The 20,803-nt window shown below is 40.9% G+C and overlaps 1 protein-coding gene across 1 annotated transcript in view; it reads left to right on the forward strand.

Moving 5' to 3' along the window:
- ITGB8 (integrin subunit beta 8) overlaps positions 1–18,085 on the forward strand; it is a 105,119-nt gene extending 87,034 nt beyond the window's left edge. Inside the window, exons 10-14 of the mRNA XM_018576314.1 lie at positions 1,865–2,273; positions 8,074–8,296; positions 9,596–9,699; positions 16,169–16,332; positions 17,942–18,085. Of these exons, the coding sequence (XP_018431816.1) occupies positions 1,865–2,273; positions 8,074–8,296; positions 9,596–9,699; positions 16,169–16,332; positions 17,942–18,085 (1,044 nt within the window). The remainder of the gene's footprint in view (positions 1–1,864; positions 2,274–8,073; positions 8,297–9,595; positions 9,700–16,168; positions 16,333–17,941) is intronic.
- Positions 18,086–20,803: the final 2,718 nt, after the last annotated feature.

Here is a 20,803-nt window from a genome sequence, read left to right on the forward strand (position 1 = left end):
GGGGGGGTTAATATGTGTTCTGGGAGCTTGGGAGGAAGTTTAATATTATATGTGCTGGGGGGCAGTGTATTAAATGTGTGCGGTGGGAGGAGGGAGTGTATTCTTATGTGTGAGGGGGGGATTGGAAGGGGGGGTGTATTATTATGTGTGCGTGGGTGATTGGAATGGGGGGGGAGTGCCCTATATTTCAGGTGCGATTAGGGATTCCTGTGTCACAAACTTGCATTTTCATGCAGCAGGAATCCCTAATCTGGCGTTTACATGCAGCAACTGTCACTGATTCAAATTAATGATCGGGTGACAGCTGCTGCATATACATACCTGCATACGCATGTCATCGTATGTGATGTGATTACATGCAGTTACAAAAACAATCACTATCCCTGGATACACAATTGTGTATCCAGGGATAGTGATTGATTCCTAACTGCATGTAATCCTTTCACATATGATTACATGCAGTGTGCAGGCGTTTACATGCAGCAGCTGTCACCCGATCATTCATTTGAATCGGTGACAGTTGCCGCTTGTAACATGTGCATACATTAAAGCTGGTACTGTATACAGTACCCCCACGGGACTAAAAAATGTGTCCAGTGGCCCCCGACTAAATTGAGTTTGAGACCCCTGCTATAGACGATAGCCGATAGACGATAGCTATAACAGTGGCTGCCAGGAGCTGAGCAAAGTAGATTGGTAAGAGCTGAGCTGAGCAGGTTGCTAAGAACTGGGTGGGGAGATGTGTGTGGCCCTTACACATTTCCCCACCTGGCTGCCTGCCACCTCCACCCACATGACCCAAAAAGATGCCACCTGAGGCAACAGCCTTGGGCTATTTCATTATAGCGACAGCCCAGATTACAACCCAAGGAAATATCCATCCTACATACTCACCTTTTGCACCTTGAAGAGGGTGCACATCTTTTGTTATATTAACAACATAGGTTATGCAGCAAAAAAATATAAAACATGGACATTTTGGAGACACTATGGTCCCCTTTCTCAAGGTGATAGACGTCTATCTGTGTCTCTTTTTTATGCACAAGCTATGTTGTTATTATAATAAAGATCTCAGTAAAAACTTGAGATATGACCTTTGGCCACTTTTTGCTTTTGAGGATTACAAACCTGACAGAAGTTCTAACCCCTCACTTCTATAACAAGCTTAAACAAGGTTTAGCCTTTAGATTTATTGTAACCTACAACGATATTATGCTGGGAACTGGTTGCCGTGCTAAAAACTTTTTCACAAGTGGAGTTAGAGTACTTACTTTCATTACAACATTTACATTCCTTTCATATTAACATACTTATAACTGCCTGAAAGATGAGTCATTTATCCAGGCATGTTAAAGGTTAGAACCAGGTGATTCAGTTCACATAGGCCACCCATCATATTAATTGACCATTTGGAAAGCTAGGGAGATGGTAGAGGTAGAGCCAAGCTCGACTTATACAGGAAAAGTCAAGATTGGCATTTAATTTAAGTTTCATTTAAGTTTTCCTTATCTCCAGATCTGCCAATTTTACAATTATCACATCTGTTCATATGCTTAACTTGATTTATACAGGTTTGTGATAGGTTTACTGTAAGGAAATGCTTTGTATTCAGATACTCATTTACATTGGAGTTCTACCCTAACATCTTCTCTGTTTTGGGGTCCCTCTGAGCAGCAAGTGAAAAGGATTCTATCATCTTCTAAACTATATGCTTTAGTTAAATATTTTGTCTGTGGTGCCACCTGTTGGTGAAACCTGGTATGACATGTGTTTAGTATAATTGCTATAACGCCTTCTATATACCTCCTTGAATACTAGTATTTTATTATGATTTGTAATTAATACTGCCATTTTTGCTGTTTAGGTTCTATTTAATGTAACAATTACAATGGACAATTGTGATGTAGAAGGCGGACACAACTACATCATCCTCAAACCCATTGGTTTCAATGAAACCGTAAAAATAAAGATACACAGGACTTGCACATGTCAGTGTAACAGCCCATTAAGGCAAAAGGAGCATAAGTGTATAACTGAGGTCCATCCGGACTGCCCTGGAGTTCCATGTAGAGACAGTAACTGTAGCTTGGGAGAATATGCGCATCTGTCAGGAACATGTAAGCACTCCCCCACCGAACCCGAGTGCAGTGGTCGGGGAATATGTCTATGCGGAAAATGCTACTGTCATGAAACCAAACTGGGAAAAATATATGGGAAATACTGTGAAATGGATTACTTTTCTTGTCCATACAACCAAGGAAAACTGTGTTCAGGTAAGTAGCTTGAAAATGTTAGAAGGTTTGTGTTGTTTTTGTTGCTTGTTTTTAATATTGTATACATGATCACTGCAAAGCATCCATTTTGGGGTATTCTGAAGGATGTGGCCTACCCAATCATTGTAAATCAGTGACTGCATCATGATTCGGAGCATTTTGTTGGTGTGGGTAAATTTTTAAGAATATAATTTAAGGACAGAGTTAGCATTAGTGTGTAAAGGAATCTTCAGGAAAACTGGAAATCCACCTTTTAAAATAGGGCATTAGAACAATCCCTAATATAGGGCAATAAAACAAACCTGCACTGGCAAAGTACATATTTGCACCATTTAGCAACGTCTTTCCCCAAAAATAAGACACTGTCTTATATTTTTTGTGGCTCAAAAAAACACACTGGGTCTTATTTTCGGGGTAGGTCTTATTTTTTTTTTAATGTATAACAATCCAAAGTTAATGCAAATCCAAATTAAATAATCCAAAATGGCAAAATTAGGAATAGGGTGATCAGGGTAATCAGGGGTGCCATACGTTTCCAAGAGCAATTTGGTAACCAGAATGAGCGAAGCGCGCTATAGTGGAAACATCGGCTTATGCGGCTCTGCTCCCTGCGTTGCAGCCTCGCTTCCTCTAGCGCTGGCTTTGCTGGTACCGCTGATTCTCTCCCGCAGCTCTTCAAGTTCCCCCTTAAGCCACCACCAGCCCTGGGAATGGTCACAACTAGGTCTTATATTTGAGCAATTCCCAAAAATGGTACTAGGTCTTAATTTGGGGGTAGGTCTTATTATTCAGGGGGAAACAGGGTAGTATGACCGGATTGCGATTTTTCTTGGGATTATTCCTTTGGCCTATATAGTGCATATGCACAGAACTGGAATGTTGACAAATATTTATGGCACTTTTTCCTTGGGGTAATCTGCCAGTACTAGTGCTTGTGATCATGTTTTGGTAAGGTTTTAAGGAACAAAATACAAAGGCTGCCTCAACTAAGCACAAGTCTAATACGACTTGCAAAATCTGGCCAGTTTAAATCCAGAAAATAAAATTATCTCTTGAATATTATTTTTTCACCCAACACCACAATGACATTAAACCAGAGTAATTTTTAGGATGTAAGGATGTAAGAAATACAGAAATATTTTTTTTTTCTTTTAATAAAGTTATTAAAATAGGATTTGTTTCCTAAGTAAAGTAAAACTTTTGATTTTGGAATACCCTGAAGCTGCTAGATATTTAACAGCTGGTTATTGTACATTATTATGGTCAGCAGTGCAATGTTTCTAAGTGAAATATCCTGTTAGGAGATTCTGAAAATGAATCACTTTCTGCATGAACAGTGCTGACCTGAGAACCACAGACGTAATAGCAACACCGTGTACTTTAATTATTGTGGCTTCATTTTAACATGAGAACATTGGAAAGTATTGCAAATACCTGCCAAGGTTAGGTTCCAGTAGAAATGGCTGCAAATAGAAATGTAAATTGTTATCCAGTATATAATGTAAGTCAATGGGAAGTGAGGGGGTTATAATACTCTATATCCTGTACTCCTGTGCTCCTCCATAATATCTCCAAGTGTACCCCTGTGTTCCTCCATATCTCCAAGTGTACCCCCTGTGCTCCTCCTTATCTCCAAGTCTAACCCTGTACTCCTCCATATCTCCGAACTTAACCCTGTGCTTCTCCAAATCTCCAAGTTTAACCCTGTGCTCCTCCATATCTCCAAGTGTACTCATGTGCTCCTGCATATCTCCAAGTGTACCTCCTGTGCTCCTCCATATCTTCAAGTGTAACCCTGGGCTCCTCCATATCTCCAAGTGTACTCCTGTGCTCCTGCATATCTCTAAGTGTACCTCCTGTGTTCCACTGTATCTCCAAGTTTAACCCTGTGCTTCTCCATACCTCCGAGTTTAAGTCTGTGCTCCTCCATATTTCTGAATCAATCCCTGTGCTCCTTCATATCTCCAAGTGTACCACTGTGCTCCTGTGTATGTCCAAGTGTACCTGTGTGCTCTTCTGTAGCTCCAAATGTACCCCCTGTGCCTCCAGCATGTCTCTATGTGCCTGTGTACATCTCCATTAGTATCCCTGTGCCACCAGTGCATCTCCATGTGTGGACCACCATATCTCCAAGTGTCCTTCTGTAGGTGTCCACAGTTTTTTGAGCCCCTTCCTGAGCTGCAATCCTCCACCTGTGCCACGATCTAGCTGGCAGAGACTTTGCACAGCACTGTGCTGTTGTATTATAGTCAGTTGCAGTTGTACTGTATAATGTTCCCCTGCGTATCCTTCTGCAGCTGAGGTCTGCGGAGGAAGGATACACTAGGTGGCGCTGTTGTTTCAATGACGGTCACGTGACTGGCCGAAAACGGCGCTATTTTGAATCGGCGCTAACAGAAGCGGTGAAAACCGAGGGCTACCTATATAGCTATATATCTATATATATATTACATTATATATAGCACAATCCCTGTATAACAAATGGCACATCTTGGTAAGTCATATATGAAACATTATATGACACAACACCTACACATGCTCACAATTTAATCCAACATGAAGGTTTTATTTACATCCACTATTCTTATCACCGGTATGGCAATATCTCTAAATAAATTTGTTGCAGCCATACAGCCAGAATATAGGCAGTACCTGAATCTGTGGCACGTGTTGAAAACATTAAGAAAACTGTTGCACGGCCTTCATGAATTTGGCGCAGGACTTTCTAATACGGCTATGATGCCATAAAAGTGTCATAATGAATTACCCTCAATATGATCACGTACCATCCCTCACTTCTTTCTTTCCTAAACACATGCTTTGGGGTATATATGAAGTACTACATACGATCATTCATTTTTGATGGTCAGTTAGGCATAGGTCATTGCATTGCGGGATGTGTTATTGAAGAGGCCTATTTTGTATTACGATGAAGTGCAGAAACTCTAGTTAGCTCTGGGTGGGGCTGGAGGGACAAAACAGGAAGCAAAAGCTATGTCCTTATGGCTAACTGCAGCTCTTAGTTTAGCCACCTATTTGCTCTAACAATAGCGCTCTGGGACACCAGCCAGAATGCTAAAATTGATTTTTTTTTTTTAGCATATGAGCTGGTGTGAACAAACCCTTATACTCTAAAAAAAAACTTTTTTTCTTTGGCTCCTGGGAAGACAAGGTACAGAGATTTAAGCAACAGTCTCATTTTCCAAGCTCAATAAAGTGTAGTTCTGTTGTGGGCCTGGGTATTTCTCATTAACCATGAAACATATCCACTGAGTGGCCATATTATTATGACCGCTGAAGTTGCTAGAGGGCCAGACCATTATAAATAGGGAAGCAGGTTGTTTACCACGACAGGAAAAGTGATTTTTTTCTGAACATATGGGTAAACAACGCGATTTAACAGCCTTTGAACGTGGGATGATTGTTGGCGCTCAAGCAGTGTCAGACTCCTCGCATCACCTTTCAAAATCTCGTGGAGTCACGAGGCGGCCCAACGAAGTACTGATGGGGTGGTCATAATAATCTGGCCACTCAGTGTATTATGCATGCATTTTGTTCATTCTTCCTGCAGTGTTCCCATTGTATAATGTGGGTTACAAGGTGCTTTCTGTGTTTCTGTTTTACGTAGGAACACCCAGGCTTTCATGTATTATCAAAAGTGTACATCTGGTAATAGGTCAGGAGTTAGAAGTGAACTGTCCTGTATAATAATTCTGAACTGCATTCTCAGGAAATGAAGGCATGCAATGCTTCACTGATTTAGTACTCCCTCTCTATGGCTGTGTACAGAGTCCACAGCTCCCCTCCTGCTCCGAACTCATCTAAGCTGTGAACGTGTATGTTATTCACAGCGTGTGATAGGGCATAAACTATGAGAGCTAAGCACTATATTGTAAATGATTTGAGCTGTTTGTTATTTTAACCACAAAATCCTCTGCAGGGGAGCCATTAAAAACACCACTGAATTACATTAGAAATTGTGAATGTTTTTTCAAGACATCCCTAGACCAGGATCATTTACACTGGAATGTCTTTGGCTTATGAATTACAGATAATCTTGTAAATGACATTGTAGAAAGGACTTCTTAAAAAAATAGCCAAAGCAATGCTAAAATGTGCCATAGACATTATAGAGGAGTTGGACTCACAAACATGACATGACTGGAGGAATCGTTTTTTTAAACTATTTTTGATAGAAACATGCGGTCTTGGATCATCTGAATGTACATGTTTGTGTTAATGGAGACAGGAAAGGGAACATGAACCAGCTTCTACAAGCTTAATTCCAAGGAGTATTGAGTTAAAAATATATAACTTGCCCAGTTTCTTCCAAGATCACTTAGCCTGTGGTGTCTGCAGAAGTCTGCTACCACACATGGACATGAAGCCTGTCATCCAGGTCAGTTGTTTCCCATGCTACACAATTTCCCCAGACTGCCTTTAAGCACAATCCAACAATCAACAATGTAATTTACAAAATATAAGAGCCAGTCAGCATAATCTAAGAGCCAAAGGAAACTTTAGGAAGCCACAATATATTACTATGTATTGAAGCCTCAATTCAGTTAGGCACGGATAAGGTGTTACTTGGCACCCAACACCTATTTTGCTAACTTATCTCTTGAAAATCCTTGTCACGGTGACCAGTGAGAGGACTTGATCTGTTCCTTCTTCTTCCTTGAGTTAAAGACATAGAAGTCATTGGGAACAATTTAGACACTCAAAAAGATAAAAGCTGAGAAACAAGTTATCTTGCCCTCCTACTAGTACATACTGTATCTAAACAACAGGTTGTATCTGTGCTTCCTGACATTGAAAACTATGACAGTCTGAGGACAAGGGGCTCCTATTATATCATGTGGGTATCGCTTAGGCAAGTTTTCTTGTTCTTTTTTTTACCCATAATGGTTTCTGGTTCTTTTTTTCTTACAAATAACACTAGGGCTATGTCATGGGCTCAGTTTAATGCCAATATTGCTAGTAGAGTTCAACTTTTAAGACTACGCACAACAATTTTAGCTATTTTAGTCTGAAATATTTGTTAAACTCTAATACTTCCAAAAATAATTAAAGGAGAACTATCGGGTTAAGGCTTTTCCCCATAGTTCTCCTTAGGGTAACGGGAGGACACAAACTAGCGTTCAGTATACCGCGAGCTGCTGCTGAAGCGGATCCCGACAACTGTGCCAGGATCCGCCCAGCTGCGTGACTGACAGCTGGCTCTGCCTATCTAGAGGCAGAGCCAACTGTACCCGCCCCCACCCCCGTCCGTTCCGCCAGTCAGCGCTGGAGGATCGGAGCGGGGAGGGGGGAATCCAGTCCTGTCACAGCAGACAGCCGTGACAGGATCGAGAGGTGAGCGAACCCGGTATGTGTTCGCTCCCCTCCCGATCTACTGAGCCGACCTGTGACAGTCTCATTGTCACAGGTCGGCTAGAACTATGAGGTGAGTGCTTTTCACTCACCTCATAGTTCTAGCCGACCTGTGACAGTCTCATTGTCACAGGTCGGCTAGAACTATGAGGTGAGTGCTTTTCACTCACCTCATAGTTCTAGCCGACCTGTGACAGTCTCATTGTCACAGGTCGGCTAGAACTATGAGGTGAGTGAAAAGCACTCACCTCATAGTTCTCCTTTAAACAGAGGTAAGCCTGCAAAGGAAAAAAATATTTACCTGTCCTCTTGCTTGTTTTGCCAAATCTCACTGTCATATATGTTAAAAACATCCTTATCTCGTATTTAACAGTTTCTTGAGTTTGAGCAGAATTTTACACTAAACAGTTTTCTTTCCTTGTGTCAGGTAATGGGGAATGTGAAAATGGCGTTTGTAAATGCTTCAATGGCTGGGAAGGTGACCGATGTCAATGTTCCTCATCAAAGAAACACTGTATGAACACAAATGGACTTTTATGCAGTGGTAGGGGGACTTGCATGTGTGGAAAATGCGAGTGCACTGATGACAAAAGCTTTGGACCTTTGTGTCAATACTGCTATGGATGTAGCAATACTTGTACAGACAACTGGTACGGTTTGTATTATAAACTAATTTTCTAGTAACACTCTATCAGAGCTTAGATGTATTATATTATATGTACAGTATGTTGTATCTGACAGCTAATAAACATTGGTCAGAAGCAAGCAGTTTACATTACACTTCCATTATGCGCTGATTGTTTCATGTGCAAAAGGGAGAAACATTTATTTAACAGTAAACTGTCCTACCATTTTCAAGGAAATATGTTTCCATCCATGGAGAGAGTAAAGATGGCCATACATGCTATCAAATACATTTTTGCTCTGGGTTTTCGTACTTAAGATTTATTAGGATTTTATGGGACACCCTGTTCTATCAAAGTTTGTAACTATGTTAGAATGTGTGACCGGTGATGTGGTCACACATTTTAACGTAATCCCGCCCAGTTTTACAGCGGTGGAATGTGTGACCGCCAATAGGTCAAGAAGTCCAACGCTTTCTCAGCTGTTCCAGGGCAGATCGGCATCACTGATCGTATGTGCAGGAGAACCGATCTGCCCTGGAACAGCTGATCGGTCCTGAAATGTCACTTGTACACTTTGTGACTCTCTGGGGTTGATTTACTAACCTTATAAACACACCACGAACATGTATACACCTCTGTAGTGTGTTCCCTCCCAGCATGGTCTATGGGTGGAATCTAAACACCTTTGTAGTGTGTACACACCCAGCAGGTGTGTTGTGCAAAGCCAAGCATGAATTTGCAAGGTGATGTTGTGTAAATTAGCTCTACATTGTGTTGCTTGCGTTGATGAATGCAGGAATGTAAATGCATGAGCTAACCATTTTTGTCTAAACTGTGAAGCAGCATTATATATGCATCATGTGCATGATTTTTCCATATATGGCATTAGTGGAAATATGCTTTTAGAGACTTTTTGGTTGATAAATACGTTTTGCAGTGTGAAAATCACACGCACCTGGTGCGTGCGTGTGTTTAGGTTAGTAAATCACCCCCTCTGACTTTGCGGATAGTCGAATAGAAGTGACATGTCAGGACCGATCAGCTGTTCCAGGGCAGATCGGTTCTCCTGCACATACGATCTGTGATTCCGATCTGCCCTGGAACAGCTGAGAAAGCGTTGGAATTCTTCACCTTTTGGCGGTCAAAAAGGAGAGTTTAGATATAGCAGCCTGAATATTTTCTCAAAAAAGGCTTCCTTTGACTGAAAAAAAAAATGACATTCGAGACCAACTCAAGAGCCATAACATAACAGTGAATATAGTATTCTGTCATCTAGAAACCTGACTACAAAAACAAATGTGATGTTTGTTGTGTAATACACAGGAATTGTGAGCAAGCTCAACATTCTTTGAACCGCACTATCTATCCAATTAATCCTTACAAAACCAAATGGAACACACTGGTCTATTATATGGATCAGACTTCAGGTATGTTGGTCACATGTATGTTGGTCTGTGTACATTATATAAGCCTCTTTCCTTATAAATATAATAAAATGTTTGGTCGCTGATACAAAAAATCTTCACAAAAAAGTGTTCTTGCAGAACATTTTGAAAAATATTCTTAGGCAATCTTGCATATGTGAGTTTTAATAATAATTCAATTGAGCAACTAGTAACTGGGCATTAAAACGTGCATAAAATATGTAATTTTTAACCTTGACCTTTAAAGATGTTGTGTTGTCTTTGCATTCAGGTAAACAATAATTATAAAATTAATTATTATGAGCTATTGAAAATCTGTAGGTAGAGCTCACATGTGCAAGATGACTATTTACTGAATAGTGAATATTTTGCAGTGTTTGCAAGAAAGAGTGGAAAGACATTCCTTAAAGTGTAATCCACTTCTGCAGTCAAATTTGAGAAAAGCGCTCAGTACAGTATGTTTGTTATTTGTTCCCATTCACACAGAATACCTAAAAAGAAAAAAAAAACCTTCCTTTTAGATGTCTATTTAGCTGGCCTTTGCAAGCTTCCCTCCTGATTTCCAGGTTATAGGAAACTATGTCTGTCCCCACAGAAAGACTAGGGACAGAGCTTCCTCTTATTAATATACAATGCTTCTAACCCTTTGATAGGACAGACAGTGTTCAAATCTAGTTTACAAATGATAAGGAGATCTGCCAGCACAGTACAGACAGGGTTAACATTAACCTGCATAGTAAAGCAAAACTCAGTACAGAGAACATTTTTCTTTCAAAATAGAGCATGTAACATGCAAGCAGCAAATAAAAAAAAAGTTATGTCAATGAGAAACATGTAACAACATTAAAATAGGTGTTATCCCAATTTGGCATCAAAAGTGGAAATACACTTTATAGAAGAAGTATCACCAGAACATAAAAAAACAAAACCTTGTTGAATCCCCAGGGGACCAGGCGCACATGGCACTTGATCCTGTTTAGATCTCTGCAGTGGATGGGAAATAAAAGCACATGTTGTGGAAATAATTCTTCTTTAAAAAAGATTAGTAAGACTGTTAGCTGGCTTCAAGAGACATAAGGAGGCTGTTAATTCGACAAGGGATGCCAAAACGTTTGCTAATGGCAGGAGTTGTATTGTTGTGTGATGGCAAAGAGCTATACTGAAACTGGCCTGGCGATCTCATATAAAAATGAATCTAATGTAATGAAAATCTATCCATGTAGCTCACATTCCTAATGGATCAGTCACAATAAAATGCTTCTTTTATTGTTTGATGGTGGAAAAAATGAATCATTTATCCTTTTCCTATATTTCTTAGGGACTTCAGAAATTAGATCTCTGTATGAGTTCCCAACTCCACCCACCAGCCACAACCTCTTTGAGGGGAAAGGGGGGAGTGTAACTCTTATTGTCTTGATTTATTTTTTATTGTGGAGAATAAAGCAGGAAACGTTAGGGTCCGGTATTTTGTACAGGAATGTCATGTGGCTGGAGTTTACACATGATTATGTAGTAATTCAGCCCACCATTCATGGGTAAACTCAGTGGTGTATTGTGGTTTGGGGCTGCCCTAGGCAAGACGAAACTCGGGCACCACCCCCACACTAAATCTGCAGGATCTCGGGGGGCTGTGCAGGATGTGTGGTGGGCTCTGCCAACCATAGACCCCATAGAGCCCACCACAAATCCTGAACAGACCACCTGAGACTCCCAGGTGGACTGTGCAGAATCCATGCTGGGCTCTGCAGGGTCCCTTTAGCAGCAGTGTGATCCTCTTACCTGCTGATTGGTCCCCGGTCTCCTCCACCGCTGGACTGGTGCTGCAGGACCTGGCCTCCTCCTCAGCCTGGCAGCTCTTCGGTTACCCGGCTTCCTATGGCGCGATGGCACCCTGGCCCCGCCCCTTACTGATTCGAAGTCCCTTTGTTGCCCGGCCTCACCCCGCCCCTCCTGCTGCTCCACCTCTTCCCCTTCTGCTCCACCTCTTCCGCCTCCTCCACCGCCGCCCCTCGCTGACTCCTCTGCCTCCTCCGCCTGGCTGCATAACTGTTTTGGGGGGCGGCATTTTTACCGCCCAGTGAAAACTGCCACCCAAGGCAAACGCCTTGTTTGCCTCACGGCAGATACACCCCTGGGTAAACAAGATAATTCAGTAATGTCTAGTATAGCAACTTTACCAATGTCTGACCAGTGATGAAGGGATTCTGAATGGTTGCCATGTGTTACTGCAGCTTACCTTTTTCTACTGAAATAGAGCTGAAAATGTCAGTTTATAAAAACCTTTATATTCAAATTAGACAATATATTTAAAGGTTCATCATTTTCATTCATCATCAACAGTTGCATGTCCTGGAGGACACTAGTGAGTTTTCAGCTTGTAAAAAAAGGGCAGAAATGTCTCTGACATTCACCATAATAGGGAGAAAACAAAGCAAAGTTTATTTACCTGCTGCCTAACATGAAGACAGCTGTGTAGCCTAAGAAATGGTTATGTCTCAATAAATTCCAGACCCCATGTATATACTTCAAAGATCTTGAAGTTCATCATCAATGGCAAGGTCACACTGTCTGATAAACTGAATGTCTGCTAATTTGTAGCCTTACACCAATGCAATATTTCATTATTTCAAAAAATGCTAAGGTTATCAAAAGGTCTTGTGGTATCAGGCACAGGCTGTTCCTCCTCTGGTTTATTAACAACATTCTATTATGTTTAGGAAGTCAGGGGAGTTAGATGAAGTAATTACAATCTTACAAGTCAATGACAGACAACTTACAGCCCTCAGTATTATCAGAAGGCTATCTCTACACGGAGTAATTAGGCACTACACAGCTACCTACTGAAAGCTCAAACTATACTGCAGAAAGGTTACCTTAAAATAATGTGCACGCCCAATAAAACTAGCCATGTATGACCCGAATTCATAGAAATATAGTCATCAGTTAGATAACTTTATTGATGTGATTACCTTCGAACATAAGTAATAAACTTTTGTTATTTTCATTCCACAAAATAAATAGTAAGTGAGAAGTAAAGTAGCTCACCAGTTTATTTGGATTATAGTGAACCTATGTCCAGATCACACAGATGTTGCAAAATGTGTGATGAGGAACATGCTGAGATATGTGAGAAGAGTGAGCAGAGGGATGACCTCATAATTTTGTGGCTGGTCCTTTACTTCCAAGTCAGCAGACTTGGGGTTGAGGAGAGGACACCACTGTATCACTTCTAAAGTCAATAATTGTAACTGTAGACTGCAGAGAAAGTGGTATCATCCACCTGTCTGTACTGTGTGGCAAGGCTGGGTAAGGCTCTGGAACGGATCGCTGTTTGCAAAAGTTCAGCTTTAAAGTGCAGCTGTGCCCAGACTATGCACATTAAAGTATTTACATATTCTTAACAAGCAGTAAAAGGACTATGAACGAAACCCTCATTCATCTTTCCATCTATACACATTTTGAAGAAATTAATTTTTACAGCTCACAACACAGGCTTTAAAACTATTTTGTAAATAGTTTAATGTCCATGGGCACAGGTGCGGATTAACATTCTTTTCAATAACTGGTGGAGGATCAAAGTAAAGATTTGGGCACCTCCAATAAAGGGTCATTCCACTTAATAACTTTTAATATTACATAAAAAATGATTGCTAGTAATATTAAAAAATACAATTATAATAGTAATATGTGAATTATAGGTGGGACTGAGAAACTGAGAAATCCTCTGGTTTCCTATTTTCCTGAATATTTCAACAGTGAGGTCTACCTATCATGATTCCCAACTCATGCCCACTTGGTAGTTTTGGATGTTCCAGCATCTCTTGATTATACATTATCTAAATTAAAATCCAACAGGAAGAGTGAGAGCCCCACAACATCAGTGTGCAGAGCCAGGAACTCAAGAGATATTTCTCCAAAGAAGTTGCCGAAAGATACTAGATCAAAATCTATCTATATCATTTATCAAAAAATGAAATATTAGTTTTGTTTGGAATGATCCTTCAGATAATTTATTTTGAGTAAGCAAGTAGACTGGGTAAATAATACCTGTCATGTTGGAAATACAATGACTGCCATTGCTGACCTGCTGAGAGCAGTTGCCTAGTTGTTATGCTGATTCAATAAATGCAGAATGTTTGGATGTAAATCAGGAGTGAAATCATAAGTCTTTTTTTCTGCATACTTGCCAAGGATTCAAAGATTTGAAGAAAAGGGACACCGTGATTGCCAGGCAACTATCGTTTTTAGAATAAGAGCACAGTAATGGAAGCCTTCTTGACAGTTTTCTTCCAAATACTGGTTTTAAATGCATCACCAATGTTAGCCCTGAATAAGCCTCTGGGGAATTCTATTACATTCAGCGAAGGATTGAAGGTGTTCACAGGTCTTGGGAGAGGAGTTCTGAGTGTCAAGTGGTAGATTCAAAGTATGTAAATCTAAGTAAGATAGTGGGTAGATCTGAACAATTATAATACTTATCAGTTGAATATTTAGCTTCCTCTATAAACCCAATCATAAGTGGTTCTTGTTCAAGTATCAGTTGTTGCTCTCATAATGAACATTTTGATGAATTGTCTTACATTAAAGTAGAACTATGAGATGAGTGATTCCACTCACTTCATAGTTCTAGCCGGCCTGTGACAATGAGACTGTTACAGGTCGGCTCAGTAGATCGGGAGGTGAGCGAACACATAACGGGTTCGCTCACCTCTCCATCCTGTCACGGCTCTCTGCCGTGGCAGGGGGAGGGGCTGGATTCCCCTCTCCCCGCTCCGATCTGCCAGCGCTGACTGGCGGAACAGACGGGGCGGGTACAGCTGGCTCTGCCTCTAGATAGGCAGAGCCAGCTGTCACTCACGCAGCAGGGCGGATCTCGGCGTCCATGTCGGGATCCGCTCCGGCTGCGGCGTCTCAGTATACCGCGAGCTGTAGCTCGCGGTATACTGAGCTTAGGGTAATGGGAGGATGCTAGTTTGTGTCCTCTCGTTACCCTAAGGAGAACTATGGGGAAAAACACTGACCCCATAGTTCTCCTTTAAGGTTCATGACTGCATACCATCTAGATGCTGCTTTAAAAAATAAGCACAACTCTTCAGCTTTGTCAAAGTTCAGACTCATTCTCTGGCCACCAGCAATTATGTTTAAGTCTTTGAAGTCACACTTTAAGCCCAAGCTTGGAAATCTGTTCACGCTCCAAGAAATTATAGCAATAAAGTTGCTGTTGCATATCTCTAGTTCTATATTTTCATATGTGCAAATGGAAAGCTAGAACCACTTCTGCTGTAGGATTTCTTTTTTTTTCGGCCACTGATTCTACATCTCCTGTCTGCAGAGTTTATGCACTATTGGCAATGTATAAGGGAGTTTAGATTATCGTACAGAATAACATATTTCACAGCATGTCTCAGAGTCGAGTCACTGGAATGTCAAGGTTATGTTGTTATCATCCCGACACTGCCTTGTTCACATCCAAACGTACTGTTCTCATAGGAAATTCATCCCGTGAAATAGCTATTGTTCTGCTGTTTTTGTTCCGCTAAGCTGAACTAAAGCATGCTTTTTATTTTTTGTTAATTCATTATATAAGTAGTCTGGTTGTTTTTTGTATTTTGATTTTGTGAACAGGCATCCACTACCTTGACAGAACTGTTACCCTCCAAGGAGAGTGCTCCTAACCTCAGTGTGGGTCTTCTACACTTAGATTCACCGATGTTAAGAATATTGCTTGCTAAAATCTTGGGTTGGTCATCAACTGTCTAGCTGCCTGATAATCAAGAAATGTCACCCAAAAGACTCCCTGTGTTCCATGCTGTGGCAGGCCATCTTGGCGCTTGTTTTATTAGGCAGCAGGGTCTCGCAACAAATCGGCACACAATCGAGTAAACAGGCAGTACAATCCCTTAGCTTTTCACTACAGGTGTGTAACTTGTTACATATTAAAGCCCAACTCCACCTTTCACAGGTGTCTTTTTTTATCCACTAGTTTAGGTGATAAATTATGGTACCTCTTCCTTTTCTCTGACATCGGTGGTGGCAGGCTTCAATGCTGCATTCAATGGGGCTCGTCTGAATGGTTGCTTTTTACTGTAGCATTACACTGTGAACCCGGGCTGCATGATGATGCAATCCCAGGGGGTGTGTCATTGACTACCTGGGCTCACAGAAAGTGGTTGAATGATGCTGGGTATGTGTTGAATGATGCTTGGCTTCATTCAACACAGACATGGAGCAGCCACGACACAAAGAAGTGAGGCTTTTGTGGTTTAAAGCAGCAAAAAGAAGGTGAATATTGCAGCAAAGGCTGCATTTTTTGTTATTTCTATGTTGAGTGTTAGGCATGTTAGGCAAATGTTTATTTGGGGATTTACCTTTTATTCAGAAATGCTAAAGATTAATATAGAGTAAATCCTAATAAATAACTACATAAACAATTGACGCTCTTATTTGTAACCTATGTGTTATTTTCCAACAGAATACTTCTTAGACCCGTGGAACCTGAAGATATTTTTTATTACTTTTATTGCAACTTTCTTAGTTGGTTTCTTCATTGTACTTATAATAAGAGCTATTATTCTGCAAACTGGTAACAGCAAAAGTACCTCTTCATCTAGTTACAGGGTGCCTACATCAATGAAGGTCAGTGTTCACAAAGAGAATATTAAAAATACATTTTATATGTGATAGTGGCATTATTTGCATTGTCATTCTGTGTACATTCAGCGGATATATGCAGTCATTCAGTGACACCTGTCTAAGAGTAGAACTCCTTCCACTTTGGGAGATTTCCTCTCACTTCCTCTTGTGTCTCTAGGAAAACATCTGACCATACTTACACTTTAAAATCAATTCTGCCCAAAACAGGAGAGATTAAAGAAAGGAGTTAGTGAAACCTAAGGTGTGCCCCAGGTTCCCTCCACTCAAAGTAAGGCGTCATTCACACATGGCATGTGGTTATATGCATTTACATGACATGTATAAACACAAATGAAAGCATTTAGTGAGTTTAAATGGTATAATGCACACAGTGTGTTTACTTGCATTTAGGCGCATTCAGTTTAGCTGTGTTTAGAAAATTTAGAAATCTGTGTGTCCAGGGGCTGATTAAGTACTTTTAAGTACATTTAAACACAGCAGATATTGAACTGGGAAGTGAGGTAGGAGATCCGTGTGACCATAGGATGTGAATGATGAATAAGAGGGTTATTCACAAAGCTGCCGAAGGCAGCCGAGTGAATAACCGACCCGAAGTGAACTGAGCCGAACGCTGTTCGGCTATTCACTTCAGGCTTGTACAGTTGATTTCAGCCGTACATCGGCTGAAATCAGTCGTACATCAGCTTGCTTCGACTGGCTTTGATTCCTCCGAACCTGCTCAGCATGTTCGACTGAGCCGAACCTCTGGCAGGCTACTCGCTGCTGTTCTGCCTATTCTCATAGGGGCCGAACGGTAGTGAGTGAATAGCCGAATGCCGCCGAGCGGCATTTGGCTCGGCTACTCTGCTCGGTACATCCGTGGTACCAAGCAGAATAGAAAAACAGTGTAAAAAAATGTAAATGAAAGATCAATGTGCAAACATAAATAAAGATTTCCCCCAAAAAATAAAAGATTATTGAAAAAAGAAATTGAAAAAAGAAATGAACAATTGGGCGGAGCTAGCAGTGACAGCTAGCTTCACCCAAATGTTTCCTATAGTCTTCGCGCAGGTCCCGGCCAATGAATAACAACTGGGCGGAGCCAGCCGTGACGTCACGGCCAGCTCCGCCAAGTTGTCGTTGCTCAATGACAGTTTAGCGTACCCAGGTAACCTGGGGATGCTGATCTGTCATTGCAACTGGGCGGACCCAGCTGTGAGACACCGGCTGGCTCCTCCCAGCTGTCAGTTGTGAGGCTTTCGGCCTGCTCCGGGGGATCACTTCGGCTCAGTTGAGCCGAAGCATTTGCCTTCGGCTAGGCCAGCTTCGGGAGCTGTACGGGCTATAGTGAATAGCCCGTACAGCAGCCCTTCGGTTCCACTGAACCGAAGGGCTCCAGCAGCCGCAGCTAGCCGAAGGATCAGCCGCAGCTTTGTGAATAACCCTCTAAATAGTGTTTGGCCGAAGTTTCTTTCGGATGGACTGTCCCTTATGCATGTCAAAATGTTGAGCATCCTGTAGATGTTGACCAGGAAGGGCAATAAATAGAGTTCATACATTAAACATCTTTACTTTTTAGAGCATTGGTAACCTTGCCTTTTTTTTTTCTTAGGATAAAAATGGTTTGCACAATGGATACTCAAGTACAGTAACCTATACCCGGGAGAAGCCGGAAGACATTATTATCAGCAATGGAAGCCTGGCAGTACATGAAGCATTAAAATACAAGTTTGAAGAAAAGACACACGTGTATTAGGTGATCTCTATCTACTGACAAGCTGCACTGTGACACTCCTATAGAAGGCTTTAGTAAATGAGCAGTGGTTTTTTTTGTACATCAGAGAACCAAGTTTTAGCAAAGAATAACGAGCTGTGAAGTTCCTGACAGTGATATACAGCAGTCAGTTACCACTATGCTATGTTTTACCGATTTGTGAATTGCTTGGTAGATCTGAGATTCCTAGAACTGACTTACCATATTGCATAGCTAAATAGCAATTTTTTTTTATCATCTTAGCTGCTCTAACAAATTTATGTGCATTACTACTGTATGGTACATTGTTTAAATGTAGCACTTTATAATTTTTTTATATTTTTTATACAAAGCACTGATTACACTTTAGTGAAATTTTAAAGGGGAATTCCTCTTGAAAGTTTTAAGCAGAGGAGTTGTCCTGTGGCCGATGTGATCATATCAATGGCCTCCTTGTTCCCATTCTTCCATTGCAGTTCATTGAACCATGCTGGTTCTAGTTTTCTTGCAGCTTCTGTTTGGGAGAGGAGTTTAAAAAAGGGAGAATGGGGACTGAAATTGAGTGATAATACCAGTCTCAACTCTCCTCTTCCAAGACCATTGAGTGGAGTTCTCATTTTGAAGTGCACTCGCTGAGAAGGGTTTTTGCCTTTTCACTTTTATTTTATGTTATGAGGACAACATGAAGCAAATGTTTTATAGAGTGCTGCTAAAGACTCTCACCGGGGAAAATAGGGTGGTAAAAGTAGTAACCTAAAAAAAAAGAAATTGTGCGTTTACATTTATATACCTGTGTAGTTCACTATTAGTGTTTTATTGTGACAAAAATTCAAAATATTATACAGTGATATATGTATTAGCATAAAAAGCATGGTTACTGGGAGACCTGTCTGATATATTTACATATTAAGGTGAAGATACACCTATTCCACATTTTGAATGCAAATAAATGACCAATGAAAAAGAAATACAGAAGTCAAAGAGCCAATAACAACATTTAAACGTAGGAATAGAAAGTATGTACCCTTATGGGATAAAAGGGATAAAAGGGTGCCCTTTTTATCCCATAGTTCTCTAAAGGGTCACGGGAGGACTATATACTACCGTCCTCCTGGGACCCAAAGCTCAAGATATAGCGAGCTGCAGCTCTCTATATACTGAGAGCGCCGCAGCAGGGATGGATCCCGACAATATTGTCGAGATCCACCCAGCTAGCTTATTGACAGCTGGCTCTGCCTATCTACAGGCAGAGCCAGCTGTGCCTGCCCCCTCCTCCATCCGCTCCTCCAATTAGCGCTCTCTGCAGGGAGATGATCAGAAAGTGAGCAAGCAACGGTATGTGTTCGCTCACTTCCCGATCTATAGAGCCGACGCGTGGCAGTTCAATTGTCACACATTGGCTCTAACTATGAGGATAAGTGAAAATCACTCACCTCATAGTTCTCCTTTAAACATACAATACAATTGTCTCAATCAAGTCTAATCAACCAGGTTCAGCAGAACACAGGTTGCTAGTGATAGGAAGTCAGGTATGTCTAAAGCTGGGCACACACGGTTATATTTTTATTATTCAGTCTGTGGGCTGAACAAAGAACAGACTCCTCCATCCACGTTAAACAGCATGGATGAACGAATCTCCCGCTGTGTACATTGTACATATTCCTTTGGCAAAAGTTGTTCTAATGATCAAGAGTCAAGGGATAGGGTCACCAACGGATTGAATTTTAGACAATTCCTACTGAATTGGCCAAAATGTGCTCCATGTATACCCAGCTTAAGAAAATACCACTTCTCATGATCAGAAATTGTATTGGATAACTGGTATATCCATTACATGTTTTAGATAAGCGTTATTTAATTTCTCTTATCAAAACAATATTAATATTAAGGGCATTCAAACTTCTCCGAAAATTGTTTGTTTGTGCTTTGTATAAGAGAAGCTCTGGGGCAATTACAATTCCCATGTAAAGGGGAGCGTTGTTTACACCAATGATTGCTTAACCTCAGTTGTTGTCATGTTATACCAGCTTGGGCAGCAAGTCCTGTGATGTGGTGACTGCATTAGATTTATTTTTAGTTCTTTTCCTTTATTTTCACCTAATGCTCCTGCCATTTACAAGCTTCCTGTCCTAAGGTGACAAAGCTCAATTACCACACTGTATCTATAGAGGGTCAGTGTTGTCACCCTAGGCTGCTCTCCTGATCCAGACTACAAACACCTCCCCCACTCCTCACCCATACATTTGTAGTTTACAGAGGATAGCTGGGAAGGCTGAAAACATTGATTGAGATTTCAGTTTGGTACACAGGAAGCTATAAGGAAATGGTATTTATGGCGCGGTCAACAGATATTTATTTTGTTCATGCAGTATTTAGCCTGAAAAAATATGCAGTCATCACACCTAATGACTGGTAAGCTACAACATATAACATTTTTACTCTACATAACAGAGTATATCACATGTATGTGTGCAACTAAAGATTCCTAAGATCATCTGAACTTGGATGGAAAGTCACTAAGCAGGTCTCCACAAAATCTAAAATATTCATCTAACTTGCAGCCTTTCAGCTAGGCTCTACCACAGCAAGTTCCTAAGAGTATGCAATATCTATAGAAACCAAGTAAAACCTTTCAAAAGCAATATTTTATTATTCCATCTATTTATATTTCCATGATATAGAAGCAAAGGGAACAGAGATTAGGAAACTGCCTGGAATATG

The sequence above is a fragment of the Nanorana parkeri genome, unplaced genomic scaffold, assembly GCF_000935625.1.
Source record: "Nanorana parkeri isolate BGI_ZX_2015 unplaced genomic scaffold, ASM93562v1 scaffold64, whole genome shotgun sequence".
Lineage (NCBI taxonomy): Eukaryota > Metazoa > Chordata > Amphibia > Anura > Dicroglossidae > Nanorana > Nanorana parkeri.